The sequence below is a fragment of the Lagenorhynchus albirostris genome, chromosome 14 (assembly GCF_949774975.1).
Source record: "Lagenorhynchus albirostris chromosome 14, mLagAlb1.1, whole genome shotgun sequence".
NCBI lineage: Eukaryota > Metazoa > Chordata > Mammalia > Artiodactyla > Delphinidae > Lagenorhynchus > Lagenorhynchus albirostris.
The window spans coordinates 79,093,430-79,116,546 of record NC_083108.1 but is presented as its reverse complement, the minus strand read 5'-3'; the positions used below and the strand labels follow the sequence as shown (position 1 = coordinate 79,116,546).

Sequence of the window (23,117 nt, the reverse complement as noted above, 5' to 3'; positions counted from 1 at the left end):
ACAGTCATTAAAGGGAGATTTGGTTTACTACAATCTTTTGCCTCCTTATGGAGTGTAAGTTTTCAAAAGTGAAATCAGTCATAACAACTAACAATGTTTTGACTATACATGATACAAAAAATCAAAAGTGAACTTCCATATATGAGGAAAGACAAAACCACAGGAACAGAAGACAGGTCAATGACTGAAGAGTAGGATTCACTACAAACTGGCATGAGGGATTTCTGGAGGTGATAAACTGTTCTATTACCTTGACTGTGGTGGTGGTTACACAATTGTATACATCAAAACTCACAGAACTGTACACTAAATAGGGTTAAATATACCTTAAAAAATAAATGGGGTAGGGACTGCCCTGGTGGCGCAGTGGTTGGGAATCCACCTGTCAATGCAGGGGATACGGGTTCCAGCCCTGGTCCAGGAGGATCCCACATATCACACAACAACTAAGCCCATGTGCCACAACTACTGAGCCTGAGCTCTGGAGACCACGAAACACAACTACTGAAGCCTGCGCACCTACAGCCCGTGCTCCGTAACAAGAGAAGCCACTGCAATGAGAAGCCTGTGCACCGCAACGAAGACCTAATGCAGCCATCAATCAATCAATCAATCCTATGCTTAAAAAAATAAAAAAATAAAATAAATGGGGTAGAAGGGGAACCTCTGTAGAAGACCCTTGACTATCTTCTCTTAGCATATCTGAATCAATGATATTGCTCTAAGGTCTAATAAACCACATCACTCCTTATTACACACTACATAAGCATGTGTCCTGATTCTAAAGAAGAAAATCTGTCCACAATAAAGGTGAAGTCTCAAAAAATAGTGACACCTTCTCATTTATATTTCTTGCATCTTGTGGAACTTGCACCTTCTGTCCTTTGTGCCCAGCTTAATTTCACTGATAAAATTCCAAAATTTAAAACCAGAAGGCCCTTTTCCAAGGGAGAAAAATGAAAGAAATAAAAGCACATTATTTCAAAAACAAAACCCCAAAGTTTTGAAAACTCCAGTCCCAGTGTTCCATTTACCTCATTAATCATTTATATTTGCCTTTAGTCATTTATAAAAGAACAAATGAGTTGTTATGATTAAGCATGAAAAATAAAAATATAATTTACAGATAATTCTGCATTTTACACACACATAGAGTCATCATTAAAAAACAACAGATAGGACTTCCCTGGTGGCAGGTGGAAGTCCTAAGAATCTGCCTGCCAATGCAGGGGACACGGGTTCGAGCCCTGGTCCGGGAAGATCCCACATGCCGCAGAGCAACTAAGCCCATGTGCCACAACTACTGAGCCTGCACTCTAGAGCCTGCGAGCCACAACTGCTGAGCCCACATGCTGCAACTACTGAAGCCCGCACGCCTAGAGCCCACGCTCTGCAACAACAGAAGCCACCACAACGAGAAGCCCATGCACCACAACGAAGAGTAGCTCCGGCTCACTGCAACTAGAGAAAGCCTGTGAACAGCAACGAAGACCCAACACGGCCATAAATAAATTTATATTTTTAAAAAAAACCAATTGATATAGCTAATGGTCTTACAGCTAACCATATTAATCTGCAAAGGTTATCTGAGATAGAAGACAATTTATTTATTTATTTTTTGGCCTTAGCTTTTGGTCTGTGGTTTAGAAATCACATTTTAGTTATCAATTTTTCCAAACAAGTAACATTAAAGTTACTCACCGTAGATTGAGGCAGTCCTTTGCTACTGTTTCGGCCTCTGAAAAGATTAAATGTTATATTTATGAAATTCAACAGGCTAAACAAGCTAAAAATTTTTTTCAAATTTAAAATATCTTATAATTCCATCCAAAAACACACAGGCTATCTGTGGGGAGGGCTCATCTAATATTAAGTATAAAGGCTACATAAGTATGACTCTCGCTGCGCTTTGCTGGCTCAGAGGCCCAGAACAGGTAGGGGTCAAGTGAGGGAGGAAGGAGGAAAGAAATGTGACCACAATCAAAATGAAATAAAGTAAAAATAAAAACAACCTATTTAAAGAAATAACCAATACCAAATATAATAATCTCTACTCCAAAAGTAACCACTCACTCTGTTATAAAAAGCTACCCAGGAGCAAAATATAGATTCTATTCCTGATTTAACTGACATATTTGACTAACATCAAGTTACCGCCCATATTTTTCCCTCACCTCTAAAAATAGGTACTGTGTTTACAACTGCAGATAGATATTTGAAAATAAGTTGAATCATTCAAAGAACTTTCACTTTAAATAATAAGTGCCTCTGTCAGGATCTATATAACAAGTGCCTTTCCCTGCCAAACCCCTCCCTCTGAAACAGTGCAGTACACCAACATCAGTTGTCAAGTAATTTCCAGTAACATGAACTCTATTTTCAAGTGAACTTAGAAAACATTATACACTGTAAGGCTTGCTCCAATGGAAAAAATTAGGCCCTTTATGAAATGATAAAAAAATTAATAAAGTAAAATTAGTTACTCTTGAGTAACAGTATTGTAATCTCATTCTAATAAAATAATCACAACACTCAAATAAAGCCACAAACTTCAAACATTCAAAGAGAAGCACAATTCAGGTGAAAAAGCCCAGCAGTATGAATGGTGCCAATTCTCAGAAAAGCGGTACTGATATTAGCAACCCGATGTCAGCTGACTGTCTCCAACTCTCATTTACCTTCTCTCATCTAGAAAGTAATGTCTTTGGACTTCCCTGGTGGTCCAGTGGTTAAGAGTCCGTGCTCCCAAAGCAGGGGGCGCAGGTTCAATCCCTGGTCGGGGAATATCCCACATGCCGTGTGGCACGGACAAAAGAAAAAAAAGAAGACAGAAAATAATGTCTTCAATCAAATCACCTGAGATTCCTTCCACGTCTAACATTCTACCTCTCACACAGCACAGATAAATTCCTTATTCTTAAGGAATATGACCAATAATTTATCATTTATAAAACATGACAAACCAGACACTATGGTAAGCATTATGTCAAATCTCTCCCCTACTTTACAGGTAAGGAAACTGTACCTTAGCAGCTAAATATTTGGACCAAAATCATCCAGTTCAAGAGCAGCAGAGCTGGTATTTAAACCAGGTGATCCGAAGTATAGACTTTTCATTTCTAGATTATGTTGCCTTTCTGACATTGTATCACAAGGAATGAACTTGACAATAAAGCCTAACCCAATTTCTACATCTTTTAAATACCATTTGAATGTACTGTTTTTCTATTTATTTGTAGTCTGCAGCCAAAGACAAACAGATTTTATTTATTTGTTTGTTGTTTGGCTGCGCTGGGTCTTAGTTGTGGCGTGTGGGATCTTCGTTGCCGTGTGTGGGATCTTTAGTTGTGGCGTGCGAACTCTTACTTGCGGCATGTGGGATCTAGTTCCCTGACCAGAGATTGAACCCTGGCCCCCTGCATTGGGAGCGTGGAGTCTTAGCCACTGGACCACCAGGGAAGTCCCGTCAAAGACTAAAAAATGGCTAAGTCTTGCCATTTTATCTTATCCTAGTGGTTGCTGTGATGCCACAGTTAAAAGACTTAAACAAATGACACGAATTAAGTGCCCTTAAACTTATGCAGCATCCCCACAATGCTATTTAAAAGAATTTAAAATACGGGCTTCCCTGGTGGCGCAGTGGTTGAGAGTCCGCCTGCCGATGCAGGGGACATGGGTTCGTGCCCTGGTCCAGGAAGATTCCACATGCCGTGGAGTGGCTAGGGCTGTGAGCCACGGCCGCTGAGCCTGTGCGTCCAGAGCCTGTGCTCCGCAACAGGAGAGGCCACAACAGAGAGGCCCGCGAAAAAATTTAAAACATAAAACTCCATTACAGAAGTCACATTATTTTTTAATTGATTGTACAGTTGTATCTTTGAATCAATCCAGTTTACTTAGTAGAACAAACTGGTCAGTAAGGAAAATAAAAGACTCAGAGTGGTATAAACGTACAAAATCAGTATAGAAACCACTGATTTCCACTAATCTACCAGGTGGGTGGACACCCAAAGGGAATGTTAGCATACCACAGTAACATTCTCTGAAACTGGTAAAGCCCACGTTCATTCTTGTTTTTTTCTTTTTTGGATCCACTCAGATTATGCTTGACTTTTACTCTTTTCCTTTAGTATTTCAGGAAAAGCATTCTAATATTTCATACAGTAAAAAAAAAAAAAAAAAAAAAGACTCTCAAAAAAAGCTAAGGTCATATCCTAGTCCTAAATATACCTATAATGTGACAGATCAGATTTAGCAAAACAACAATATCCAGGATTCTAAATTTCCAATAACCACTGAACATGAGGTTAAAATGTGAATCAAAATGCCAAATTAATATAAAGAAATTTACAAAAATAATAATAAAGAGTTCATATTGCTTCAAAATAATACAGGAGGGAGAAAATAGACGGGGTTATAAATGAAAAAAGACTGGCATGAGTTGGTAACTGCTGAAGCCAGGTGATGGGTGTGCAGGGGTTCATTATATCATTCTTCTTGCTTTTTACAATTTCCTTAAGTCAAAAAAAAAAAAAAGCCTTCAGATATGACACAATGGAAGCCTGGATTTAATCAAGTGTATTTATCTACCAGTTTAGAGGGAACATTGGGTAGAAGAGTAAGTTAACTGATACCATAAGGTTACAAGTCCGTAAAATCCAGGATGTGGTAAATTTCACTTAAGAGATGACAGTTCCTTCAACAAATAATGGCATGTGAAGAAAACAAAATGTGCAGGAAAAATTATAACATTTAAAGGTACACAAAAATCAAAAGCAAAGTGTGGCTTCCCAATTTCAAAACTCATCACAAAGCTACAGTAATTGAAACAGTGTGGTCCTGGCCTAAGGACAGACATAAAAACCAACGGCATAGAATACAGAGCCCAGAAATAAACCCTCATATTTACGGGCAATTGATTATTAACAAGGGGGTCAAGATCATTCAAAGGAAGGTCTCTTCAACAAATGATTCTGGGGACTTCTCTGGTGGTCCAGTGGTTAAGAATCCACCATCCAATGCAGGGGCCACAGGTTTGAGCCCTGGTCAGGGAACCAAGATCCCACATGCTGCGGGGCAACATAGCCCATGCACCACAATTACAGAGAAGCCTGCACGCTGCAATGAAAGATCCCACCTGCCGCAGCTAAGACCCAACGCAGCACCCCCCCCCCAAAAAAAAAGGAGCCAAAGACCTAAATTTAAGAGCTAAGAGCTAAAACTATGAAACTCTTAGGGAAAAAAAAAAAGGGAAAATCTTCATGGCCTTGAATTTGGCAATAATTTATTAACTGTGACACCAAAGGCATACAACATAAGAAAAAATATGTATAAAAAGGATTTCATCAAAATTAAAAACTTTTGTGCAAAAAACAGTATCAGAGTGTAAAAAGACAACCCACAGAACAGTAGAAAATACCTGCACATATCTCATAACGGGTTAATATCTAGAATACATAAAGAACTCCTACAGGGCTTTCCCTGGTGGCGCAGTGGTTGAGAGTCCGCCTGCTGATGCAGGGGACATGGGTTCGTGCCCCGGTCCGGAAAGATCCAACATGCCGCAGAGCAGCTAGGCCCGTGAGCCATGGCCGCTGAGCCTGCACGTCCGGAGCCTGTGCTCCACAACGGGAGAGGCCACAACAGTGAGAGACCCGTGTACCGCAAAAAAAAAAAAAAAACTCCTATAACTCGACATCAAGAAAAACCATACAACTCAGTTCAAAAATGGGCAAAAGACTTGAACAGACATTTCTCCAAAGAAGTTTATACAGTTGGCCAATAAGTACATGAAAAGATGCTCAAATCACACTAGTAATTAGGAAAATTCAAATCAAAACCACAATGAGCTATGATGGCTATTATAAACAAACAATGGCTATTATAAACAGAAAATAACAAGTGTTGACAAAAATGTGGAGAAACTGGAACTCTTGTACAGTTTCTAGGAATGCAAAACTGTGCAGCTACTGTGAAAAATAGTATGGCAGTTCCTCAAAAAACTAAACATAGAATTACCATATGATCCAAGAATCTCACTTCTGAATGTATACCCAAAATAATTGAAAGCAGAGATTTTAACATATATTTGTACACCAATGTTCATAGCAGCTTTATTCACAAAAGGCAAAGGTGGGAAAAAACCAAATGTCCACTGACGAATGTATAAACACAATGTGGTACCATCCATACAATGGAATATTATTCAGTCTTAAATGAAGTTCTGATACATGCTACAACATGAATGAATCTTGAAGACATGCAAAGTGAAATAAGACATACACAAAAGGGCAACTATTACATGATTCTACTTATGTAAGATACACAGAGTACTCAAATTCATAGAAATAGAAAGTAGAATGGTAGATCCCAGGGGCTGGGGGACTGTTGGAATTAGAAGCAAATGCTTAATGTGTATAGGGCTTCCTTTGGGGGTGAAAATGTTTTAGAACTTAATAGAGGTGGTACTAGTACAACAACTGGAATGTACTTAACTACAGTGAACCACACATTTAAAAATGGTTAAAACAGTAACTTTCGCGTTATGTATATTTTACCACAATTAAAAAGAACAGAGAATTCCATGGCGGTCCAGTGGTTAGGACTCTGCACTTTCACTGCCAAGGGCCCGGGTTCGATCCCTGGTCAGGGAACTAAGATCCTGTAAGCCACACAGGGGCCATAAACAAACAAACAAACATAAAAAAATAAAATTTTTAAAAAAAGGTAAGCTCCAAATGAAATTCATTTGCAACAGTGTGTAGAGAAGTTCATGCCTAAGGGTGCTCTCAAAAATAGTGCAGACTGTGGTCAAAGGCAACTGAGAGTAAATTGGTAAAATCATTGCTTAACATAGGCTTACTTGATTTAAAAAAAAGAAGATCCAACTACAAACTGTCTATAAAAGAGATACTTTAGACTGAAAGATATAAATAGATTGAAAGTAAAAAGATGGAAAAAGACATAGCATGTGAACAAGAAAGCTAGAGTGGGTATACTAATATCAGACAACATAGGCTTTAAAACAACAACAAAAAATATCACTAGAGATAAAGAGGGATATTTTAAAATGATAAAAAGGTCAACTCATCAGGAAGAAGGAAGAAGCATTCCAACTGGACTCTGTGTGCCATTTTCACATAAGTCCTGGGCCACTGGAGATGAACTCTTCACAGAAATTATCTGTACCATACTGACCCAGAGCCCTGCTCCTTCACCTAGAGAGTTGTCTCATGCTCCATTTCCTTGTCATACTATCAACCTGACAACTGAACTCCAACTAATAAATGTAGAAGGAATGATGGAATTAGAAGGATACCATTTGGTAACCACCACAGTAATAACTGTTTCAGGCAAAAATCACCAAATGGATGCTAATCTAGTAAAGTAGAAACAGGGTATTTACATAATCACAAAGCAACTCATCACAAGATACTGATTAATGACAAAGTGAAAAATAATTTTATAGAAAAGGAGCCCAGCACCATCCTAATCAAGTGACCAAAGTTAACAGCATGAGCAATGGGATAAATGTACATCATTCACCTCCTCTCAGGCAATGAGAACACATGCATCACTTCTGCAGTATTCTCGCCAAAAATGTATAAACTGAATCTAATCATGAGGAAACATCAGACAAACCCTAGCTGAGGGACATTCTACAAAACAACCTGCAATATCAGAGTGTCAAATCACAAAAGACTAAGAAACTACTTCAGATTAAAGGAGACCAACAAGACATGACAACTGAATGTAACATATAAACCTGGATTGGTTCTTAGACCAGATTTTTTTTTGGGGGGGCGGGGGTGTGTAAAGAACATTAGAAGACCAATTAGTAAAATCTGAATAAGGTCAACAGATAATAATTTGGCACAATATTAATTTCCTTATTTTGACAATTGTACTGTGGTTTTGTAAGAGAATATCCTTGTTATTAGGAAATACACTCTGAAGTATTTAGAACTAAGGGGCACCATGTCTCTTATATGTTTAATAAAACTATTTAAATTTTATATTAATTATATACGTATATATTAATTTTAATGAGAGAGAAAATGAAAAAAATGCAGTGAAAAGTTCCTTGAAGAATATACGTGAAGAGTATAGAAGAATTCTTTGCACAATTGTTGCAACTTTTCTATAACTCTAAAGTCATTTATAAATAAAATTTTTTAAAATTAGGAACTGTGAATGATTCATTAACTTCTATCTACTTGTCTAAAGTATCTTTAAATTTTTGTAATAAAAAAACTTGCCCAGCCTTAAATGCCACCTTTTCAAGAAGCCTCCCTTGGATTATGCCATACCAATCAAATACATGGTGCTCTCTTCAACTCTCTAGACTGGAATTTAGCATAATCTGCTCTGCATTATAGTTACCAGTAAACCTATCATATACCCACTACTCAGGGTCATCACCTGACAACATGGTGCTTTTGTGCAAAGCAGATAATGATGGCTCCTCCAGGGAGTCACAGCCCCACACTAGAGAAAACGGTGAGGTCAGCAGCCAACACCTTTGAGAAAATTAGAAGGTACCAGAGCAGATGCCATCCGAAAAGGCATATCACATAGCCAAAGAAACTCCTGGATTTCAAAACCCATTTGTGGCCTCGGTCAGGAGCTCGTGGATGAAATGAAAGCTAAATAACCAAGACTGGCAGACAGGATCTTGTCCATCTTTCTACCATCTACCAAAATTAGCACAGAGGAACTGTGCCTCACATATGATAATACACAATAAATATTTAATGAATTAACAAGCCCAGTCAAAGAAGAAAGAAAAAAATGAACATGAAAGCTTTCAAAGTAAAGATCTTCCTCAACTTATGATGGGATTACGTCCTGATAAACCCATGGTGTAAGCTGAAAGTGGAAAATACATGTATATACCTAACCTACTGATCATCATAGCTTAGCCTAGCCTACCTTAAATGTGCTCAGAGCACTTATATTAGTCTACAGTTGGGTACAACCATCTAACACAAAGCCTATTTTATAATAAAGTGTTGAAGATTCCATGTAACTTACTGAACACTGTCCTGAAAGTGAAAACCATTGTGATTATATGGGTACAGAATGGTTGTAAGTGCTTACCACTCATAATCATGTGGTTGCAGCTCGCTGCCACTGACCAACATCATGAGAGAGTATCATACCACATAAAGCTAATCTGGGAAAAGATCAAAATTCAAAATTCGAAATAGGGTGTCTACTGAACGCTTATTGTTTTCGCACCGTCCTAAGTCAGGGACCATCTGTAACAATTCTCTAAATCAAGCATCAGCAAACTACAGCCCACAAACCTGTTTTTGTCTGGGCTTTGAGTGAATATGGTTTTAAGTTCTTAAAGCATTAAAAAAAAAAAAAGCCAAGAACAATATGCAACAGAGAAGTTACATGGCTCATAAAGCCTAAAATATCTGGGTCATTACAAGCAGAATTTGCTGACCTCTGAACTGGAAAAATGTGGCTGCAATGTCAATAAGTGCAAGCTAAAAATAAAGTCTACTGGGGATTTCCCTGGTGGTCCAGTGGTTAAGACCCCGCACTCCCAATGCAGGGGCCCCAGGTTCGATCCCTGGTCGGGGAACTTAGATCCCACGATACTGCAACTAAGCCTGCGAGCTCTGCAGCCGTTGCACTGCAACTGGAGAAGCCCGAGCGCCACAATGAAGACCCAGCACAGCCTAAATTAATTAATTAAAAAAAATAATAAAGTCTACTGCTGTTTTCCACAAACTTAGTACTTCTACAAGAAACTTACTAGCACTATATACTTTCCACGTAAGTTTAATGTACACATAATTGAGAAATGTCATGAAAGTACTCTTGCTCTCATTTAATTATTTTTAGGTTCTACAATGCAATTCAATTGAGGTTGATTCACCTATTCGGGGGGAAAAAAAAAATCAAGGTATTTTACTAATGTACATTTGATGACAATACTATGAGCAAGTTCCAGAAAGACAAGGACTTTGTAGTGACCACCAAATCAAAAGCACCCAGCATAAAATGATGAAGAGGTAAGGTAAACTGTAGATTAAAATAGACCTGAGACATAGCAAACAACTTGTGAACCTCATGTGAGCACTCATTAGAACAAATTGTAAAAGAAAAATAAAATGATAAGACACTCGAACTGGAGTTTCTAGCTTACGTAATAATGTAAGAAAAAGAAATAAAAGGCACAATGTTTGGACAAGAAGGAGGAAAACTGTCTTTAATAAAAGACAACATGATTATTATGCAGAGAATCTACCAAAAAACCCTACTAGAAGAAAGCTTAGCAAGGCTAACTCGAAATGGATCAATGACCTAATCATAAAAGGTTTAAATAAAAGTTAAAAAAAAAATTTCTCCCACCCCCCCACCCCCTGCCTATGGCCATCATCAATCTGCTCTCTGTATCTATGAGCTTGGTTTTTTAGTTTGTTTTTTTTAAGATAACCACATATATGAGAGATCCTACAATATGTCTTTCTGTGTCTGACTTACTGCACTTAGCAATACACTCGAGGTCCATCCATGTTGTTGCAAACGGCAACATTTCGTTCTCTTTTATGACTGAGTAATATTCCATTTTATACGTATATTTCACTTAGATTGTTTCCTTATCTTGGTTATTGTAAATAATGCTGCAATGACCATGTGGTACATATATCTTTTCAAGTGTTTTCATTTTCTTTGGATAAATGCCTAGAAGTGGAACTGTTGGATCATATGGTAGTTGTAAATCTTTATGACCTCAGGTTAGGCAAAGGTTTCAGAGAAGACAGAAAAAATATAAACCATAAAAGCAAAAAACTGACAAATCAGACTTCATCAAATTTTAAAATATTCTGTGCTTTTAAAGACACTGTTAAGTAATGGCCTATATGGGAAAAGAATCTAAAAAAGAGTGGATATATGTATATGTAGTCAATATAACTGATTCACTTCGCTGTACACCTGACACTAACACAACATCGTAAATCAACTATACTCCAGGGTACTTCCCTGGTGGTACAGTGGCTAAGACTCCACGCTCCCAATGCAGAGGGCCTGGGTTTGATCCCTGGGCAGGGAACTAGATTCCACATACCGAAACTAAGAGTTTGCAGGCCACAACTAAAGATACCACATGCCACAACTAAAAGATCCCCCATGCAGCAATGAAGATCCCGAGTGCCACAACTAAGACACGGCACAGCCAAATAAATAAATATATATATTTTTGTAAAAAAATGGTTTGGATGGTAAAATGTATGTTATCGGTATTAAAAAAAACCTATACTCCAATAAAGAATTTTTTAAAAGACACTGTTAGGAAAATGAAAAGCCAATCCCCAGACAAGGAAGTATTTGCAAAATATGTCTGATAATGGACTTCTACCCAGACTATACAGAAAGCTTATTAATAAGACAAATAGCCCGGACTTCCCTGGTGGCACAGTGGTTAAGAATCCACCTGCCAATGCAGGGGTCACGGGTTCGATCCCTGGTCCGGGAAGATCCCACATGCCGCAGAGCAACTAAGCACCACAACTACTGAGTCTGTGCTCTAGAGCCCACGAGCCACAACTACCGAAGCCAGTGTGCCTACAGCCCATGCTCTGCATCAAGAGAATAATAAGCCCATGCACCGCAATGAAGAATAGCCCCTGCTCTCCACAACTAGAGGAAGCCCGTATGCAGTAACAAAGACCCAACGCAGCCATAAATAAATAAATAAATAAATAAATAAATATTTTTTAAAAAGACAAATAGCCCAATAAATGGGAAAAAAGTCTTATACAGTCATTTAACCAAATAAGATTTACTGGGTAAAATTAAAGACTGACAATACCAACTGCTAGTGAGGATACCAAGAAGCTGAAACTCTCATACACTGCTGGTGGAAATGGAAAATAGTACAGCCATTTTGGAAAAGAGTTTGGCAGTATGTTATAAAGTTTAACATACTTTTAAAATCCAGCAACCCCATTCCTAGGTAATTATACAAGAGGAATGAATATGAATGTTAGCAGCTAGTTTATTCATAATAACCCAAAACTGAAAACAACCCAAATGTCCACTACCTAGTGAATGAATACACGAACTGTGGTAGCATATCCTTAACAATGGAATACTTCTCGGTTATAAAGTTACAAATTACTGATACATGCTACACACAACATGGATGAATTTCAAAAGCACTGTGCTTACTGACTAAGCAGAAGCCAGACACCAAAAGCTACATAATCCATGATTCCATCTACATAACATTCTGGAAAGGCACTACAGATGTAGAAATCAGATCAATGATTCTAAGGGCTGAGGGTCAAGGGAGGGGATTTAATTAATATAAAGGCACAAGAGGGAACTTTATAGGGTAGTATATCTTAATTGTGTTATTGACAACATGACTATACACATTTGTCAAAACTAAAAGAACTTTACACTAAACGAGTTTACTGTACGTAAATTATACCTCAAAAAACCTGCCACACCCCCCCTCAAACTAAAGGCAGATCCAAAGAAACCGTAAAACTTAAACTTAAAAAAAAAAAAATTGAGGGACTTCCCTGGTGGTGCAGTGGTTAAGAATCCACCTGCCAATGCAGGGGACACAGGTTCGATCCCTGGTCTAGGAAGATCCCACATGCCACAGGGCAACTAAGCCCGTGCACCACAACTACTGAGCCTGTACTCTAGGGCCCACGTGCTGCAACTACAGAGCCTGCAATGCTGCAACTTCTGTACCCTGCGCACCTAGAGCCCGTGCTCTGCAACAAGAGAAGCCACTGCAGTGAGAAGCCCACGCACCGCAACGAAGACCCAAACACAGCCAAAAATAAATAAATAAATATAGTATTAAAAAAAATTGAAATTGATGGTATGTAAATTATAACCAAATAAATGTGAAGTTAAAAATTCATATTATACACTTAAAATTGGTGAATTTTACTGTGTGTTAATTATACCTCAGTAAAGGAGTTTTGTTTTGTTTTTTTTCCCCAGTACGTAGGCCTCTCACTGTTGTGGTCTCTCCTGCTGCGGGGCACAGGCTCCGGACGTGCAGCCTTAGCAGCCATGGCTCACGGGCCCAGCCGCTCCGTGGCACGTGGGATCCTCCCAGACCGGGGCACGAACCCGTGTCCCCTGCATCGGCAGGCAGACTCTCAACCACTGCGCCACCAGGGAAGCCCTTGTTTTTCTTTTAAGAGACAAAAAAGGGAAAACCTGAACTAATAGGACATTAAAAAATACTAAGGAATTAATGTTAATTTTTAAAAATGTGATAATGGTTTCCATTCTCTTAGATACTATACTGAAATATTTACAGAAGAAATGTCATGATGTCAGGAATTGCTTCAAAATAATCTAGGAAGGCTAGAGTAATCAAGACATTATGGTAATGGCATAAGGACATACATACAGATCAATGAAATAGCATTAACTGTCCAGAAATAAACTCTTACATTTATGGTCAACTGATTTTTGAGAAAAGTGCCAGGACAATTCAATGGGGAAAGATTAGTTATTTTCACAAATAGTGCTGGGACAACTGGATATCCACCTGCAAAAGAATGTATCTGGACCCCTACTGCATATCATATACAAAAATTAACTCAAAATGGATTAAAGATGTAAATGTAAGAGCTAAAACTATAAAATTCTTAAGGCAAAAAACATGAGAATAAATCTTCAATGGATTTGGCAATGGATTCTTAGATATGACACTAAAAGCACAAACTACAGATGAAAAAATAGATAAACGGGACTTGAGATCAAGATTTAAAACTTTTTTGCTGCAAAGGACAACATCAATACACCGAGAGCAAAAGAAACAAGTAAGAAGGGACTGTGGATAAATTATAAAGATTTCAGACATTCCCTGACTAAGGGAAACTGAAAGCACTAGGACACCAGAGAGCATACTAAAATGCAAAGGGCATGCAATTTCTACTGGTACTGCCAACAGACAATGTAATTGAAAAACTGTTTACTTTTTCATTTTTCACCATTCTGGTCATTCATCACCACTTTTCAACATGGCACCTATACATGTCATTCACCATTTTCTACAACTATTTGAACAAGCCTGGGTGACAAATGTACACAGTCAAAATACTACATTGATCCAAATTTCTAGAACCAGACTACTTGTACGGATACAACTGATACTCTTTGGCATAGTAAGAATACTACACACCTCAAACTCCCTTCCAATAGAGTTGTAATAATGTTGTTCCCCCAAATATTCACATGGCTGACTGCTTCTTGTTACTTAGATGTCACCTCCTCAGAGCGGCTTACCCAGACCCACCCATCAAAAGTAGCTCCCCAACTACTATTATATCACTGTTTTAGTACTTAAGTAACTAATACTTAGTATATTACAGCACTTAATAACTGGAATTTGGGGCTTCCCTGGTGGCGCAGTGGTTGAGAGTCCGCCTGCCGATGCAGGGGACACAGGTTCGTGCCCGGTCCGGGAAGATCCCACGTGCCGCAGAGCGGCTGGGCCCGTGAGCCATGGCCGCTAAGCCTGCGCGTCTGGAGCCTGTGCTCCGCAACGGGAGAGGCTACAACAGTGAGAGGTCCACGTACCGCAAAACAAAAACAAAAACAAAAAACTGAAATTTTGTTTATTACATGTTCCTTTATTTTCTTTCTGTCTCTGTCCAACCCTCACCTCCAGAATATATACCTCATGAGGGCAAACATTTCTGTCTCATTCACCACTGAGTGCCCAGGGCTTAGAACAGAGCCTGGCACAAAGTAAGTACTCTGAATTGTTGAATAAATTAAGTATGTAGTATAATTTATGTGAATTATGACAAATATTGACTAATTCAATTTCTCTTTATAGTACAGAAAAACTACAGCTGTCAAGAGAAAGGACAATTAACTAAAAACTAGAAATCTAATTCCAGTTCTTAAAGTTAACTCAATTAGGTGAGTCATTTTGTTCTTCCCATTTTAGTCTTTTTATTAGAAAGGGAAATTCTATAACTAATACTTATTGAATACTTCCTCACTGAAAAGATGAGTCAAACAAGATGGCAGTAGGGAGCAGGTCATGACAACCCAAACCTAGTAAAAAGCTAGAGTTTTTTTAGCAAACTGAGGGCTGGCAACTCTAAATTCACACAGAACCACCACCAAATTAATGCAGTCACATAATCATCTAGAATCAATGTTTCAAGAACCATCCCCACAAGAACTTATTTCAGTTTGCTGCAAACTCCTTGGGTTCAAATTCTGGCCCTATCATCTCCTAGCTCTGTGACCTTAACCTCATGACTTCAGCTCTTTGTGCCTTAATTTCAAGATCTATAAAATGGTGACAAAAATAGTACGTTCTCAAAAAAATAATAATACCTTCTCATTAGGTTGTGAAAATTAAATGATATTCCATATAGACAACCTGGCTTAAGAACAATGCCTGGCACATTATTAACTGCTTAATAATTGTTAGCTAATACAATTACTTTCCTCATATTACAGCACACACTAGAATTGTGCAGCGAGGGGGGGGCAGGGACAACTCTTCAAATGAAGTTTTACTTCGAGGAAGGGATAAGGGGGCTTGGCCATAAAGTCATGCACAATTAGATGTGACCTAGACATATCAAAAGCTCCAGAAGACTCGGATAAAAAGGAATCCTGGGTGCTCAAGTCCAGTGCTGTCCAACAGAACTTTCTATAATGAATTAAAAAAAAAGTTCTAGGGGCTTCCCTGGTGGCGCAGTGGCTGAGAGTCCGCCTGCCGATGCTGGGGACACGGGTTCGTGCCGCGTTCCGGGAGGATCCCACGTGCTGCAGAGCGGCTGGGCCCGTAAGCCACGGCCGCTGAGCCTGTGCGTCTGGAGCCTGTGCTCCGCAACGGGAGAGGCCACAACAGCGAGAGGCCCGCATACTGCGCAAAAAAAAAAAAAAAAAGTTCTATAATCATGTTGCCCAATATGGTAGCCACTAGGCACATGTGGTGGCTGAGCACTTGAAATATGGCTAGTGTAACTGAGGAGCTGATTTTTTAAAAATTTTAATTAACTTAATTCTAAGTGTAAATAGCAGGACTTCCCTGGAGGTCCAGTGGTTAAGACTCCATGCTTCCACTGCAGGGGGCACGGGTTGGATCCCTGGGGTGGGGGTGGGGGGGACTAAGATCCTGCATGCCGTGTGCTGCAGGCAAAAATAAATTAACCAAATTTAAAATGCGGGCCACATTAAAAAAAAAATTTTTTAATGTAAATAGCCAGATGTGGATGGATAGTGGCTACCATACTGGACAGTGCAGTTCCAGTCCTCTCTTTGAGCTTCTCCAGAAGTAGGTGCTATCTACCTTCCAAAGCATCCATCCCCTCTAATACACCAAGAGTGCTTCCTTATAGTGTACTCTCTCTCCCAATGGTTTTACCCACTGGTCATTAATCTTTCCTAGGGCCTCAAAACAACTTCACTCCCCTTCAAAAAACTACAAGTGGTAATGGGGAAGAGGGGAATAAGGGGAAACAAGATGAATCACTCAATGATAATGGCTGAAAGTGAGTGACAGATACATAGGCTCATTAAACTGTTCTATTTTTATCTATGTTGAAATTTCTATTAAAAAATTCTTATTAAAAAAATTCTCTTTAGCATTTATTTCAAGCTCACTTCGTTTCTTCTCTAACTACAAGGGCTTCCAAACCTGTCTCCCTGCTTTCAATACTTACTTCCTCCAATTCTTCTACCACACTGTGAAGCAAATTTTTCAACCCACAACCGTGTTTACAAGCATCTCTGTAATTTGGCACAAACTTCTCCCTGCCTGGAACCTCCTCTTCTCTTCCATGGCCTCATTGGAAACTGCTTATCATTTCTTAAGATCCATCTCAATACTCACGACTTTCTTCACCACCCACCCAAAGCAGTCACTTACTCGCTTCTCAGTGCTACCAGTTTATACTACCTGCATCCTGCCCTCCCCCACTACACTCACTGGTTAACTTGGAAGCAGAGATGCTTCATTCATCTTTTAACTATCCCATTCTGATAGCTTCAAACGTTTACTGAATTAATCAACAGTATGCATACAAGCTCAACAAAATGCTAAACTGTGTCTACTAATATAGCATTACCCCAAATCCACCAACAAGCAGTTTTCAGCCTTAATTTGCTCAGGTAGTTTTTACTGATTTTCTTTTTTTTAACTTATTTATTTTTGGCTGCATTGGGTCTTCATTGCTGCGCGCGGGCTTTTCTCTAGTTGTGGCGAGCGGGGGCTACTCTTCATTGCAGTGTACAGGCTTCTCACTGCAGTGGCTCCTCTTGTTGCGGAGCACGGGCTCTAGGTACATGGGCTCCAGTAGTTGTGGCACATGTGCTCAGTAGTTGTGGCACATGTGCTCTGTAGTTGTGGCCCACGGGCTCTAGAGCGCAGGCTCAGTAGTTGAGGGGCACAGACCTAGTTGCTCCGCAGCATGTGGAATCTTCCCGGACCAGGGATCGAACCCGTGTCCCCTGCATTAGGCAGGCAGATTCTTAACCACTGCGCCACCAGGGAAGCCCTTTACTGATTTTCAAACATGGTAACAGTAACAGCTGAAAGTTACTGAGCACTTACCACATGCCAAACATCGATTTAAGCAATTTACACATATAATTCATTTAATCCTCATCACCCCCATTTCACAGAGGAAGAAACTCAAGCACAAGTGAAATAACCTGCTGTAGGCCACTAAGTAAGAAAAGGCCTAGGGTGCTAAATAAATTGTGTGTGACTCTGGACAAGTCATTTAAAGTTCCTGCTCCTGTCCAAAATAAAGAGGATGAGTCATGATGATCTCAAATGCTAGCTTCCAATTCTAAAATTCAGATTTGGGGGAGGAGTATAGGATGCCACATAGAAGGAACACTGTCTTGTGAAAAGAAATAGTAACTTTAGACATTCACCAGAAAATTGTTTGAGGGAAAATGTGAATCTTTTTATTCTTGTAGTTTATAGCAAGCTACTATGAAAAAACATGGAACATGTTCTCAAATAAGAAAGCTAACATATGGGACAAGCTAAGTTCTACCAAGAGTTAATAAAAAGAAAAATAAATGAGAATTAGCTTCATGGAAGATCTGAACTAGATCTTAGAGGATAAGTATGAGGATGTGGAAAAGGAGAATACTGATGGAAGAGTAGGCAGGCAGGCAGTAGAGGCTGAGTTTGATACCTGCAGAGGCAATGAGAAAAGGAGACCATGTTGATTTAAATGGAGGTCATGTTTGAAGAGTTGATGGAAAACATGACCGGAAAGATAAAATGGGGTTGGCAAATGTCCATGGTCCTGTGGCCTGTTTTTATACGTCTCAGAGCTAAGAATGCTTTTTACATTTAAAGAGTTGTTTTTTTTTAAATAGAAGAATATGCAAAAAAACTACATGTGGCCTGCAAGGCCTAAAAGATTTATTATTTGGCTCTACAGAAGACATTTGCCAACCCCTGGGTTAGATCATGGAAAGCCTTGAGAGTGAAAAGGACATTAGGCTTGGGAATAGGATGATTTTTGAGCAGAGGGGTTACCCCAAAAAAGTAGAGTTTAAATCTAATAGCAAAAGGAAGGCTAGGTTAAACAGGTGGGCACAATTAATGTGTTGCAAAATGGGGACTTCCCTGGTGGCCCAGTGGGTGAGACTCTGCACTCCCAATGCAGGGGGACCAGGTACGATCCCTGGTCAGGGAACTAGATCCCACAGGCCGCAACTAAGACCCAGCACAGCCAAAATAATAAAAAAATAAATAAATATTTTAAAAAAACGAATAAAATGTATGATTGCCTAACATGATTGTTTGGCCCATAGAAATAACTGCAGCATAGCCAGGAACTTCCCTAAAGCCACAAAATATAGGAAACATTTCTTCAACTATTTAATCCCTTCTCTTTGGAGGACTAATGTGTGCTACGTAAGTCTTCTTCAGCGTGTTTTTCTAGCTCCAGGGCTACATAGCCTCCAACTTGACTAAGAAAGGGAGAGTGGAGAAGTGGGTTCTAGCCCTCTAATTCTCCTACAGAAACATCGTTAAGTGGTGTTGGAATTCTTAGATCAAGCCAAAAATGCCTTCTTAACCTACAATATAGTATGCTACTCCTTAGTTCAAATTAATTATGGGTAACAACTATCTGATAAAATAGGTGCAGAAAACTAGCCACCATTTATAACACTGTTTACAAATTTTAAAATAAAAATCTTAAGCTTTTGGAACCAGATTCATTTATAAATAGAACTGCCAGGATTAAGGCATGGGTAGTGGAAGCCATTTTATGGCTCACAATAATGACTGAATTGTTTTCTTCATTGATTTTTATCTGCTTTTGTTTTGCCATAGAGCTTAACTAGAAGCAGTGGAGCACAGTTACTAAAAAGCAAAAGCTCTGAAGTCTTACAGGGTTAGAATCTCAGCTTCATCGCTTCCTAGCCCTTTGACCCTGGGCAAGTTCCTTAATTTCTCTGAAGTGCCATTCCCTCATCTTTAAAATAGATATGGCACTACCAACCTGACAGGCTGGGCTGTTGTAAGGATTAAAGGATATGTAAGTAATGCACTTGGCACAGTTCCTGAAACCTAACAGGCACAAAATAAATGGTAACCATCACTATATAAACAGGAAGCTCTCCATAAACTGTTTTCACATCATACATACATATCTAAACTTTTTTCTTCAGAAAAATGGCTTCTACTTGGCTCAGAAATGCTAGTTTTTTCTAACATGTTTTACACAGGAAAAAAGGTGTTAATAATAAATAAGAATTCTCATTTATTCTCTAACCTTTTAGATTGGGTTAAAACTAATGCAGACTTCCTATATAACATTTACAGACTATGAATAACTAAATTCCTTATCTGTCACAAATGCAAGTTCCTCATTTTCTTTTCCACTTTTCATCCTAAGGAGCCTGTTGACTTACATTCCTTCACCCAGGGAAGCTAGTGACTCAGGTTTCTGGTCAATTAAAGTAAGAAACTAATTGTAACATTCCTTAAATCCATCACCAGTTTTCTTCTGTTCTCACTTGCATACACCTTTTCAGAGATCCTAAATACAACAATAGTAAGTCATTCCATCTCTGCCACCTTCTAGCTGAGTAACGTTAAAACAGGTCACTTATCGTCTGGGTCTTAGCTCCCTCATGGGTAAAATGGGATGGGGCAACAGATTATCTAACAGGACTGTGTGATAATCAAATGAGAAAGAATGTATATATATTATATATATGTAAAATGTATGTATATGCCCTAGCAGAACAAGCTCATGGTGGGTCCACTCAAATACAGTTTTCCCTCTCCCTTTCAATTATGACCCTAGTCAGCTTTCACAAGCTTAGACCAGGAGGCTTCTCAAACATACTGATTTCTGTGACTAGTGAGTAGCTATCCCAAAAGCTCTGAAAGGAATAAGAACCTTAGCAACATACTAGACTACTCTCGTCAGAGGACCTATCTTCTGATAAAGCAGTAAGTTTTCTCCCTTCATCTAAAAGATTTGCCATATTGTGTAAGACAGAAGCATGCTAAGCGTTAGTAATAAGGGGAAGCAAAGGTGTGAACTTTCTGCCCTGTCTCCCCTACTAGTACGTAAGCTCCAGGAAGGGAGAGACCTCATCTGGCTTGTTCACCACTGTGTCCCCAGAGCCTGGCAAACAGGAGGTACTCAAAAAGTTTAACTATGGTATGCCTATAAAATAAATGCCATGTTCCATTTGAGATGACAACTTTTCCTTGGCAGGGTAAACTCGTCTGCTTAATAATGAGACCAGTGCTCATGCAGTTAATAAAAAATTTACCACTTACTAAGTATACAAAGTGGTACAAAGCACTCGTCCCTGTCCTCAAGATGTTCTAAATCTAGAAGGCAGGCAATGCAAATACAGAAGCTCCTTTACTTTCAAACAAGTTAGACTCCAAATACTGATAGTTTCTCATCACCAAAGATGATAAACAAATGGCAAACAAGCACATGAAAAGATGTTCAATATCATTAGACATAAGGAAATGCAGATTCAAACCACAATGAAATACCACTGCACAGTCACTAGAACGGCTGAAATTAAAAACTAGCATACTAAGTGTTGCCAAGAAATTAGAGCAATTAGAAATCAGTTACTTTAGCAAAGTTTCGCAATTATTTTTAAATTTAAATAAACATTTGCCATACAACATAGCAATTCCATTTCTAGGTATTTAATCAAGAGAAATGAAATTGTTATGACCACACAAAACCTGTACATCAATATTCACAGCATTATTCTTAATAGCCCAAAACTGCTAACAACTTAAAAGTGCATCACTTGATAAACAATGGTCAGGGAACTAGATCACACGCACACAATGGAATACTACTCAGCAAGAAAAAAGAAGATACTGTTAACATGCAGTAACATGAATGAATCTCAAAGCATTATGTTACATGAGAGAAGCCAAACACAAAAGGCTGTATACTGTATAATATCATGTATATGACATTCTAGAAAAGACAAAACTATAATGTTAGGAAACAGATCGGTGATTACCAGGTTTGGAGAAAGGGGACTGACTGAAAAGAGGCACAAGGAAAATTTATGGGATGATACTCTGATTGTGGTGGTGATATAAGACTGTACGTTTTTCAAAACTCAAGAACTATACACTAAAAACGGTGAACTTTACTTTTTGTAAATTATATTTCAATACGTCTAATTAAAATACAATCTATCACAGTAACTGTCTAGCAATTTAAGCTAAATCACGGCACACTGAACAATGAAATTTTTAAAGTTTCCTCTGTACATCCATGTGATCCTAAGTCCAAAATGGACAGGAGGAAGTTTGAACGCTTATAGACCCAATATATGAACATTCTATTTGGCATCTTCTCCCAAAAGACAACCTCTTAATAATCTTTTCCAATGTCACTGGAGATTCCTTAGACTCTTTATTCACAGTACTCTGAACCCGTAGCACTGTTTGTAGGTCTTGACAAAAATTTCAGTAATAGCATTTTAACTACTTTAGCCTTCTCCCAAATTAACACCACTAGCTGCAAACTTCCAAGTTTTTCCATTTCATCCACTAATTCTTATCTTTTGTTGATTATTACTGACTAAATATGCATGGTACTTTTTGCTCTCTGTCCTTCAGAATAATTCGTCCCATCCCAAGCCATCATTTTCCTACTACTTATAATTTTTAAAAATCTCTCATTTCTACCATAATTAAGTTGTTTCTTCTGACTGGCACTATCAGTACTCACTGATGCTGCACTTTTTGAAAATGACAGCTTTAACAATGATAAACTAAACTCAAACACAGTAAACACATAGAGAATTTTAAAATGACAAGAATGGTTGGCTGCAAAATGACCATAAACCACCCCAAAAAAGGAAAAAACAAAAAAAAGGCCATCTGTCGGTGGGATGAACCCACTTTTGATCTGTGGTGTAGCTCTGCTCCTAATCTCAGAGTTCATCCTGAGAAAGTTTGTAAGTGGAGGAGCTGCTGCACTTAAATGCAAGACACTGTACATTGGAGGGACTTCCCTGGTGGCGCAGTGGTTAAGAATTCTCCTGCCTAATGCAGGGGACACGGGTTCGAGCCCTGGTCCGGGAAGATCCCACATGCCACGGAGCATCTAAGCCCATACGCCACAACTACTGAGCCTGCGCTCTAGAGCCCGTGAGCCACAACTACTGAGCCCACGTGCCACAACTACTGAAGCCCACGCACCTAGAGGCCGTGCTCTGCAACAAGAGAAGCCACCGCAATAAGAAGCCCTGCACTGCAACGAATAGCCCCCGCTCACAGCAACTAGAGAAAGCCCGCGCGCAGCAACAAAAACCCAACACAGCCAAAATAAATAATAAATTTATGGGGGAAAAAACACACTGTGCATTGAATGCCACAGGAATGATACTTGCCAAAAATCACAGGGGCACAGGAAGAATCCCATTTTCCTAGGGTAAATATGGTGAGGGACTGTGTAAGAAAAGATCTGTGCTAAGCCTTCAAAAACCTATGCTTAAGAGGACAAGATGACTAGATTGACATAATTTGATTTATTCTGGAGAATACAGTATGCACAGTTTGTGGAGGGACTTGACTAAAACTATTCATGAATAGTCTCGATTTGATTCAGCTAGTA

The 23,117-nt window shown here is 39.0% G+C and overlaps 1 protein-coding gene across 32 annotated transcripts in view; it reads right to left on the bottom strand.

Moving 5' to 3' along the window:
• ATXN2 (ataxin 2) overlaps positions 1–23,117 on the bottom strand; it is a 127,612-nt gene that overhangs the window by 92,954 nt on the left and 11,541 nt on the right. For all 32 annotated transcript variants that reach the window (XR_009534790.1, XR_009534792.1, XR_009534791.1 and 29 more), the window contains exon 2: positions 1,702–1,738. Coding sequence is in view for 12 of the 32 variants with exons in the window: in XM_060121362.1 (XP_059977345.1) it covers positions 1,702–1,738 (37 nt within the window). In the remaining 20 variants the exon portion in view is untranslated. The remainder of the gene's footprint in view (positions 1–1,701; positions 1,739–23,117) is intronic.